Raw genomic sequence first — 11,201 nt, 5'->3', positions numbered from 1 at the left:
TTTGCATCCATGTTTAGGATCATGTCCTCTCTCATCCTGATGGATCTCATAGTGTGATCAATCTTGATGCAAAAACTCACACAATGTAATCCAGAAATTGTAAGTTATGAATATCTACTTTTGCAATATATTTCTTTTTCAATATTATTTAACATATATCAAGACTATTTTATTATTTTATTTAACATTTTTTAAAGACTTTCACATCATGACACTCCAACCTGTACTACTATCTCTTCACATAATTAATAATATTTTTTACAAATTTATCATAAGAAATATGAAGACAATAGTAGAATGAAGGAAAATCGTTTGAATTTAACCACCTTAACCAAAAAAAAAAAAGCCTGTCAACTATATTTAGATGTCAGTGAGAAGTATTTGTACATCTCTAATTAACATTTTACCTTTCTAACCCAATTTTATTCTAAAACTTTTTCAATGACATTATATAGATAATTGATTCTTCTTTAACTTTTATCGTTATTTGATGGAAAAGTTGGCAACCAAATTTCAATACATTCTTGTTGATCATAATTGCATGATCATGGAGACAACAGTGCATTGTAAATTGAATAAATTGTGATGCAAAATTATATTGTATTGTCCAGTCTGTATCACAGATTTAACTTGGCTGTTTCTCTCACAGAGATATGAAATCATTCAAAATGAAGACAGACAGAGAGGACACATGTTTTTATGCACACAGCTCTGCTGTTTCGTATAAACAAGATTCTCAAAAATCATAATTATAATATTTTTTAATCTTGGCCCACAGTTTTTTGCACATAGCGCCAAAAGATGTATTGCTCTTTTATACGGTTTTCAAATGGAAGAATTTCAATTTTATAAAGTAACTCAATATCCAGATGCTATTTGTATAGAAAAAGGCCATAAACAAAGGTTGGAACTTGGAACTTCTAGTACTGATAAATATTCACAAGGTTTCTCCAAAGCCTGAAAAATATAGTCTAGCATAGAGTACTGATTTGACTCAATATGCAGATGCTATTTACTTTAAAAAACCATAAACAACTTCCAGTATTAATAAATATTCACAAGGTTTTTCCACAGCCTGGAAGATATTGTATAGATTATTGACTTGATTGATTCCTCGTGAGTGTTATAACATAAAAGTATAAATGGCTTTATAACCTGAAATGCCCTGCAAAAACAGGGAGATTCAAAAAAAAAAAAATTGGACATTCTCCAAAATTGAATAAATTCCACGACACGCGCAAGCATTTTTCTTGAGTGGCCATTTAAGCGAATAAGCACATATCGCATCCGGTACAGACACAAGACAAACAACCCTCGCAGTTGATAAGTTTAGGGCATCCCCTCAAAACCTTGCGGCTCGCCCTTTCCTCTTCCATCTCACAATTCAATTCACTCTGGACAAAATCTGCGCATACCCAATTAGGGTTCTTCATAGCGTAGCAGTATACACCGTATTCATCTCCATTCCGGATCTTGAACCTCCGCTCTTTTCCACAGCCTGTGCAACGAACAAATTCGTCACGGTGAAAATTAAAACGGTGAATGCCATTGCTGCCTTTGGGTTTGTAATAACGGAGCAGGACTGTATTGCAAATGGGCACTTTCTTGGTGTAGCCGGATTTATCACTCATGGTAACCCAAATTGAATCCTTCCATTTCCTGCGATTGTTTTGGGCATGCTTTTGGAATATGATGGGGGCCATGGGACCTTTCTTGCATGCCCCTGGAAAACAGTTACACACCACACTTAAATCTCCTTTTTGGGTAATCCTGAGTGAACCCACAAAGTCTCCGAAACCTAAAGTACTGGTGCAACCACAGGTTATCTCAACAGAATCAGTTCCCAGCTTCCACCCAAGCAGACCCTTGAGATCTTCCCTGGTAAAAAACTCATAATCAGTATCGATGCTGTGAATTCTTGCTAATTCCATGACATACTCCTCTTATTGCTGCTGCAACTTTATCCCCTCTTTTCACTGATCCAAATTCTACCCGTACCCTACCCTAAATTGCCATGCAAAGGGGCTTTTATAGAGGTGATTTGTTAGAAACGAAACTCTTTTCGTTATACCAGGGGTCTTTTCCAGCACTTGCTTCAGCCCTCGCACCGACACAGTGGAATTCGTCAAATTAAGGTGCCCTTCCCGCGTGCTTTTTATTTACAATGTAAGATAATAACTAGCAATTGCCTCTTGGTGTGCAATGGGTACGTGGAAAAAGTTTGGAAGATCAATTATGACATAAATTGACCTATTTTTGCATACAATTGAGGGAAACATATAGTGATAGAGAGATATGGAGACATAATGAGATGGAAAAATTTTGTGTGTGTGAGAGAGAGAGAGAGGAGGGGTAACATAAACAAGTTATAAAGAGAGAGGGAGAAACATAAAAAGATAGAGATAAAGATGGAGAGGGATATATAGAGAGAGAGGGTTAAGGAGAAAAATATTGAGGAGAGAGGAGAGATTACCAACAACAAAAAATTGATATATATATATATATATATATAGAGAGAGAGAGAGAGAGAGAGAGAGAGAGAGAGAGAGAGAGAGAGAGAGAGAGAGAGAGCTTTGGAAAGAGAGAGTGGATGAGATATAGATAGGAGAGATGAAGGAGAGGGAGAAATAGAGATAGATAATAAGAAAGGGGGAAATTGATAGATAAAAAGATATAGATATAGTTTACGTTACTTATAAAGAGTGGAGAGAGGGATATAGAGGTGAGAGATAGAGTAAGGAGAGATAGAGAGATATAGATAGGGAGGGAGAAACATGGAGTAAGAGAGTGTGTGTGAGAGAGAGAGATATAGAGATAGAGAGGGAGAGGGAGAAATAGGGAGTGTGTGAGTGAGTGAGACATATGGAGATAGAGATAGAGAGGGATATATATACAGAAATCTAGAAATCTAGAGGACAAATATAAAGTAGAGGATAATTAGAGAGATATAGCAATATGGACTGATAGGGAGAGAGATGCAAGGAGAGGTGAGAGAGAGAGAGAGAGAGAGAGAGAGAGAGAGAGAGAGAGAGAGAGAGAGAGAGAGAGAGAGAGAGAGAGAGAGAGAGAGAGAGAGAGAGAGATTAATTACTTCAAAAGGAGCATTTATCTTCTTACCATTCTTATGATGAAGGAGAAATGCATCAAATTTTTGGTTGTAGGAAGATACAATTGTTTTTAATCTTGGTGGGGAAGAGTGTCTCATGGAACATTATTGTTACAGTGACACAAACACACTGACCAATAACAACTAAATGCATTTTTTAGACATAAAGGATTGAGATAGCTTCCATTGTCTTGAATGACTAAATATGCCTATCAATCATAGATTCTAAATACCTTAGATAGAATAAATTGATTAAAAATGCATATAAATTTATTTATTAAAAAATATTCATCATTAATAATACAAAAGAATTAAATTAGATTATTAATCCTTCTTTCCTACAAACTATCATATTGATCTCAAGGTTAAAGTATGATAATATTTGATCTTCTCAATATGCTTTTTCTTGTTCTTTAAAATTTAAGTAATAGTGAATTGAATAAATATTTAAATTTATTTTAAAACACTATAAGAAAAGGCTAAAGTCTTGGACACCAAAATAACGTATACATGATCAAGATTTTGTTTTTCATTGACAATTTCACCCCCTACTTGTTACAAATAGAACATTCTCAAATTGTTGATGTGCGATGATTCAAATTCCCTAGGAGGTGATCATGTGAATGGATGGAGTGAAGCCTACTGGCAATTGACTATATTTTTATTTGCAATATAAGATAATAATTTTTAAAAAAGATTAAATATCTTCTTTTCCAAAAAAGAGATTAGTAGAATTATTATAAAGATAAAGCTATTTTTAGTGGCATCACTTTCTATTTTTTTTTAGAAAAGAGTTCATAATGTTTTTTCAAATTAAGGTCCCCTTACTAGATGCTTTTTATTTTTATGTAAGATAATAATAAAAAATAAATAATTTTTTTTTTTTCAAAAAAGAGATGATTAATAGAATTATTATAAAGATAATGTTATATCTAATGGAATTTAGTTTCTATTTTAAGAAAAGAACTCATAATGTAATGGAGAGATGAGTTTCAAATATTAAAATTGTCTTTGTTTCAACATCTTGTTTTTATTAAATATATTTAAAATAGTAGGGATGGAGAAGATCTTATAGACATGAGTTAAAAGGAAGATATATATAATATGGATATTATAAATATATTTATTATAAAACATTAAGATAGATGCCATCGAGGACATTTAGAGAGTTAATTTGTTAGAAATGCAACAACTTCCTCATCCTCCCACAAACACGATGGAATTCTCTATTTTAATTTAGGTTATAATTAGATTTTTTTTTTTAAATTAAGGCTCTTTGGATGTTCTTTTCATTTTCAATGAAAGATAGAATCTTGTGTTTTATAAAAATGAGTAGATTAGGTCAAATATTATTAAAATAATGTTATATTTAGTGCCCATCTATTTCTATTTTAAGAAAAGAGTTCAAAATATTAAATTTAAGTTTTACGTTTTCATTTTTATTCAATACTTTGTATGTATTAAATATATTTAAAATAGTAAGAATATAAAAGAGCTTATAAACATGACTTAAAAGGAAGATATAATTAGCATGAAAATCTTAAAAATATTTATTTTAAAATTATTAAATTATTGTTGTGAACACTTGCTTGTTCCATGACACCTCCTATTATTGTTGTTGTAGCTAATTTATCCTTTTGGACCCTAGATTGTCCAACAAAGGGGATTTTATAGAGGTGATTTGTTAGAAATGAAACTCTCTTTTTCATACCAAGAGCCCTTTCAAGAACTTCCTATGACCCTCCCACCAACAAGAATGAAATTCCCTATTTTAATGTAGGTCATATCTAGATTTTTTTGTCAAATTAAGGCCCCTTTCAGTGTGCTTTTTATTTTCAATGAAAAATAGAATCTTGTGTTTTAAAAAATTGAGAAGATTATTTCAATTATTATAAAAATAATGCTATATTTAGTGTCATTTGTTTCTATTTTAAGAAAATAGTTCAAAATATGGGATATGCAGCATCATCAAACCCTAAGAATAATCTACATGTGCATCAATGTAGAAAAAGGAATAGGGATATTTAGGGAGAAGAAAAAAACCAAAACATATTTTTTATCCTTCCATACATCATTTGGAAAATGGATAAATTCAATTTAAAACCAATTCTTGTTGAATCCATTATCCACAATGCAAAATAGGACTTGATACTATCTTCAAGGGAATAGAAATCATCTGCATGATTGATGTTGAACTTTCACTTGTACAAATGTGTTCAAGCTAGCCACACAATACACCTCATCATCAACAAGGAATCAATGGCATGTAACATATATCAAACTCATTGGACATTCATTTAACCAAATGCCTAGATAAATGGAAAGAAAAAAAATAGAGTTTGAAAAATGTCATAAAATGAAAATTTAGAAAAAAGAGCAAAGTATATTTAAAAATGAGCTTCGAAGGGTTTCTAGCCCTAATAGTGTGTTACAAATGAGTATAGATAGGTTCATTTGGATGGGGAAGTTAAAAATATATTCCCTCCTATACTTTCAAAAGAGGCAAATGGATTAGAATGCAAAGGGTCACTTTGACTTATTCTTTACATTCTATTATTTAATTAAATTCTAGTCAAAATTAGACTTGTAGATGCACATCATGCTCATGCACATGCTTCCAAAGTGACTTGAACACTTTTGTTGAGACCATATCCTAAAAATAGGCGTTGAAAATTTCATCTAATACTAGTGGATGGCATGTACCAAATTAAGTCCATCTTCATATTCACCATCCTCATCTTGACTCATTTTAAAAACTATTTTGGCCTTGCTTCATATCAAATGTTATACATTGTAGCTTTAACCTCCCTATCAATGGAAGGTTTTCTTCATTTTTGCCTTCAACTATACCTAATTCCTTCATTACATTATCAATTTGGTTCACAATCTTCATTATTTATTAGCAAATATTTCCTCATTTAACATGACTATGCTAGCTAAACTACTACCCTATAATTAACAACATTAAAATATCAAATTCATCTTAGAAAAATTAACAATTAATTAAACCAAATATTAATGAGACTTGAGCAATCAAGGTGATTGATACTTGCACGACTTCTTCTATTCATTGGTTCTTTCTTATAAGACAATAATAATTGAAATAGACATATAAGAGCAGTCATATCTATTCTTGTATAGATTAACATTTGATGTCACTTTTTCTCTAAAGAGGCAAAGATGTATGTGAACATTTTTAAATCTTATAAGACTATAATTCATTGGACAAGCTTTATTGGCATTTGGCCTCACTATTTGGATCTAAATGTTCGTATCTCCACTTTCTAGTTGGTGATGAATTCATTTTACATCTTCAAGCCAACTATTTCACTTGCCTAAGTCAAACCACGGACTAGGCAACCAGACCATAATATTACACAATAAAGGATGCAAACTAGAGATCTAGCATTAAGCCTAACTCATATCCTTGTATGATAAAAATAGCATTGTTCTTTGTAGCCACATAATCAACAATATTATGATAAGCATCAATACCACTAACTATTCAATGATTTACTACTTCAATGTAAATATTTTCATAATATTTTCATCAACTTTATTTTTAATAATATAAAATATTTGATCTCTATTGTTGTTGCTCTTGGTCAATTTTATAACTTATCCATTTTGTATATATTATACAACCATGGTGTCATGAGACCACATTTCTTTGATACATTTTGCCAAACAGTTCACAGGCCTTGTCTATGATTTCACAATGCAAATAAAAATCTACGTCCCATCATATTCGATATTAATAAAGTATTATGTTTCAATATCAGATTGAGAAAAAAAATTGTTTACATAAACATTGCATTCTAACTTTCCCAAATTACTTTAAAGAAAACTCTCTCCCATTTGAAATATTTAAATACTAACATAAATCACTAAATTAATTTTATCACGAATATAAACCTTATATTCCATTGCTTAGACTGGATTTAATAATTAGATTCATATGCATCTCTTAGACCCAATAACCTCCTTAGTAAAGAATCCATTGCTTAATTTTAGAAAAGACCAATCTAAGTCTGAGGAAATACCTAGGAGGCTTCACAACAAACACTGTATTGTTGTGAGGTCTTGCAGGCTACGTTGGACTTTCAAATTACATCATTGGGCCCCTCTACATTTAATACAAATTAGAATCGTCTTACATCTAGATAAATATCAGATTCTTTTGACTAAAACTTGTTCTCAGTTGAAAACGAACGATCAACACATTTGATCCAACCTACATTCACAGACCTCTGATGATAATTTGCACTGCAAATTATTTTATATTATTAATTTTTTGGCCTATGAATAATTGTTCCAATCCCTGTAAAGCCTCCTCTGTTATGCTTGAATAGTGCAACCTTGGGGCCTTCTATTTGACTCTAACAATGTAAATTATGGTGGAAAATTATTTTTCTTTGAATTACATGATTATCAATTTTTAAACGTTATTTATTTTCAATAACAATTCAAATATAGAGGTGTTGAAATTGGTATTTAAATGATGTTTTAATTAATAATATATAAATAATAAAATAGAAACATAATTATAAGTTATATTTTAGATTTTATTTTTTTAATCATTAAAATAATTTTAAAAATATTTACAAGTAATAAAATTTTATTGGTATGTGAAATTTTACTTGTGATTTTTTATGTTTATGTTAGGCTAGCACTATTGTAATCGGTTGCACTCAATTTTTTCTTTGCATGTTTATTTTTTAATTTTTAAATAGTTAGATGCATGATTTTAAAGTTTTCAATTTACAAAAATTGTTTTTCTTCAATCTAATTGACTCAAATAATTTGCATCTTATTAATTCATTTGTAACTCTAACATAATTAAACACTAAACCTAATTCAATTGTAACCATTATGAAAGTAGGATTAATGTGTTAATACCAATCCTAACTCTAATTTTATATGAAATCCTAACCATAACAATAAACCAAATTGAACCTAATTCTAATATTTAAATAAATTATTATACTTGTAAATTAATAAATGTTTCTTTATTTAATTTCTTTTGACTTGTGACTTTGAATGCTAACTTATATAAGCCTCTATATCTCTCTGCTTATATATATATATATATATATATAAAAGATTACACATAATTATAATAAATTAATAGCACTATAATAATAAAAATACAATAATAATATTTTGGAGATGTTTTGATTATGACTACTTGAATGAATAATGAAAATTTTGGTATGCACTAGTTTGATTGATTACCTATTCATTGATTATGATTAATACAGTATAAATTAATAATCTCTTCTATTTGTTAATTGTTTGAAAATAAACATATTTAATTACTATTACAAATCTACACTTACTATTACAAATCTACACAGCAAGTACTTGCCTAGCACTTGTTATTTCTAATTTCTTTCTATTACAATTATTTTCTACAGCACTTTTAATTTAAAAGATTGTATCTTATAGTTATTTTTTCATTATTATTTAACATATGTCAAGACTATTTAATTATTTTATGTAACTTTTTCATACCATTACATTCTACCCTGCACTATCACTGCAAGTTCAGCCTCTCCACAAATTCGATAATATTTTTTACAAAATCACTATAAGAACAGTCCTGTCAGAACAATAGTAGAGTGAAGAAAAATCATTTGAATTTAACCAGCCTTAAGCCTGTTGATTATATTTAGATGTCAGTGAGAAGTAGCTTATACATCTCTAATTAACATATTACCTTTTTAAACTCAAATTTATTCAATGACATTATCTTGATAATTAGTTCTTCTTAACTATTATCATTATTTAATCCCGGTGTTGGCAACAAGTGCATTGTTAATTAAATAATTTTGTGATGCAAAATTATATTGTATTGTCCAATCTGTATCACAGATTTAACTTGGCTGTTTCTCTCACAGAGATATGAAATCATGGTAATGAAGACAGACAGAGAGGACAGATGTTTTTATGCACACAGCTCTGCTGTTTCATATAAACGAGATTCTCAAAAATCAAAACTATAATAAATTTTTTATCCTGGCCCACAGTTTTTGCATATACCGCCAAAAGATATATTGCTCTTTTAAATGTAATCAAGTATAGAATTACTTTAATATGCAGATGCTATTTGTATAGAAAAAGACCATATCAATGTTCACAAGGTTTTTTCAAATCCTGGGAAATATTGTCTGCCATAGATTACTGATTTGACTCAATATGCAGATACTGTTTATATACATTGAAACTTCTAAGTTCTAATATTAAGAAAATATTCACAAGGTCTTTTCACAGCCTGGAAGATATTGTATAAAATAGATTACTGATTTGATTCCTCGTGAGTGTTTATAAAAATGGCTTTATAACCTGAAATGCCCTGCAAAAACAGGGAGATTCAAAAAAAGTCTACATTCTCAAAAATTGAATAAATGCCACGACGCACGCTAACGTTTTTCTTGAGTGGCTGTTTAAGTGAATAAGCACATATCACAGCCGGTGCAGAAACAAGACACGCAACCCTCGCAGTTGATAATTTTAGGGCATCCCCTCAACACCTTGCGGCTCGCCCTTTCCTCTTCCATCTCACAATTCAATTCACTCTGAACAAAATCTGCACACACCCAATTAGGGTTCTTCACAGCGTAGCAGTAAACACGGTATTCATCTCCATTCCGGATCTTGAACCTCCGCTCTTTTCCACAGCCTGTGCAACGAATAAATTCGTCACGGTGAAAATTAAAACGGTGAATGCCATTGCTGCCTTTGGGTCTGTAATAACGGAGCAGGACTGTATTGGAAAGGGGCACTTTCTTGGTGTAGCCGGATTTATCACTCATGGTAACCCAAATTGAATCCTTCCATTTCCTGCGATTGTTTCGGGCATGCTTTTGGAAAATCATGGGTGCCATGGGACCTTTCTTGCATGCCCCTGGAAAACAGTTACACACCACACTTAAATCTCCTTGTTGGGTAATCCTGAGTGAGCCCACAAAGTCTCCAAAACCTAAAGTACTGGTGCAACCACAGGTAATCTCAACAAAATCACTTCCCAGGTTCCACCCAAGCAGACCCTTGAGATCTTCGCATGTAAAAAACTCATCATCAGTATTGATGCTGTAAACTCTTGCTTCTTCCATGATATCCTCCTATTATTGCTGCTGAAGCTTTATCCTTTTCGCTGATCCAAATTCTACCCTAGATTGCCATGCAGAGGGACTTTTATAGAGGTGAATTGTTAGAAACGAAACTCTTTTCGTCGTACCAGAGAACTTTTCGAGCACTTCCTGGGGCTCTCGCGCCGACACGGTGGAATTCCCTATTTTAATTTAGGAAGTATATAGAATTTTTGTTTAGTCAAATTAAGGCCCCTTCCCGCGTGCTTTTCTTTTTCCATGAAAGATATAGAATCTTGTGTTCTATAAAAACTAGAAGATTAGTTTCATTTATTATAAAAATAATGCCATACGTTTCTATTTTAACAAAAGAGTTTAGAATATTAAATTTGACTTTTGAGTTTTGTATTTTTTTTCCAATAATCTGTATGTATTAAATATATTTTTAAAATAGTAGGATATAAAAGAGTTTATAATTATGACTTAAAAGGAAGATAAAATTAATATGGAAAATTTAAATATATTAATTTAAAAAACTAATAAAATATAAATGAGTTTATAGGCATGATTTAAAAGAAAGATATAATTAGTATAGAAATCTTTAATATATTTTTAAAAACTATGATAGATTAATATAAGTTATTTATATTGGATTTGTTAAATGAGTAAGATTATATTAAAAACTAAGATCGATTAATATAAGTTATTTATATTGGATTTGTTATATGAGTAAGATGGATTTTGTATTTTAACATATTAACATGTTGGTATAGTAAAGGTTTTCTTATTTGGAAGATGTGTCTCAAAGAGTATTTATCAATTGTTTTGATGAGATTTAGTAGTTTTTTTAAATAGGAGAGTACTTTGGCCAATCACTTCAACGACCTCAATAGAAATGCAAAGAGTCACTCATATGAAAAAGAGATTTATTTAGTGTAATTCATTCATTCTTAGTCAATGCAAACCCTTTAACTAAATTTTAAATGAAATAATTTATGAGATCT

The 11,201-nt window shown here is 30.7% G+C and overlaps 1 protein-coding gene across 1 annotated transcript; it reads right to left on the bottom strand.

The window, feature by feature from the left end:
* Positions 1-9,404: 9,404 nt before the first annotated feature.
* Positions 9,405-10,221, bottom strand: LOC131072488 (protein ULTRAPETALA 1-like). Its single transcript, XM_058008650.1, has 2 exons — positions 9,640-10,221; positions 9,405-9,461 (listed from the first exon to the last, which is right to left on the bottom strand). Exons 1-2 carry the CDS (start codon positions 10,219-10,221, stop codon positions 9,405-9,407), a joined length of 639 nt encoding a protein of 212 aa, XP_057864633.1.
* Positions 10,222-11,201: the final 980 nt, after the last annotated feature.

Source organism: Cryptomeria japonica, chromosome 1 (assembly GCF_030272615.1).
Source record: "Cryptomeria japonica chromosome 1, Sugi_1.0, whole genome shotgun sequence".
NCBI classification, from domain to species: Eukaryota; Viridiplantae; Streptophyta; class Pinopsida; order Cupressales; family Cupressaceae; genus Cryptomeria; species Cryptomeria japonica.
Note: the sequence above shows the minus strand (reverse complement) of the source record. Positions and strands in the feature narration are given on the sequence as shown.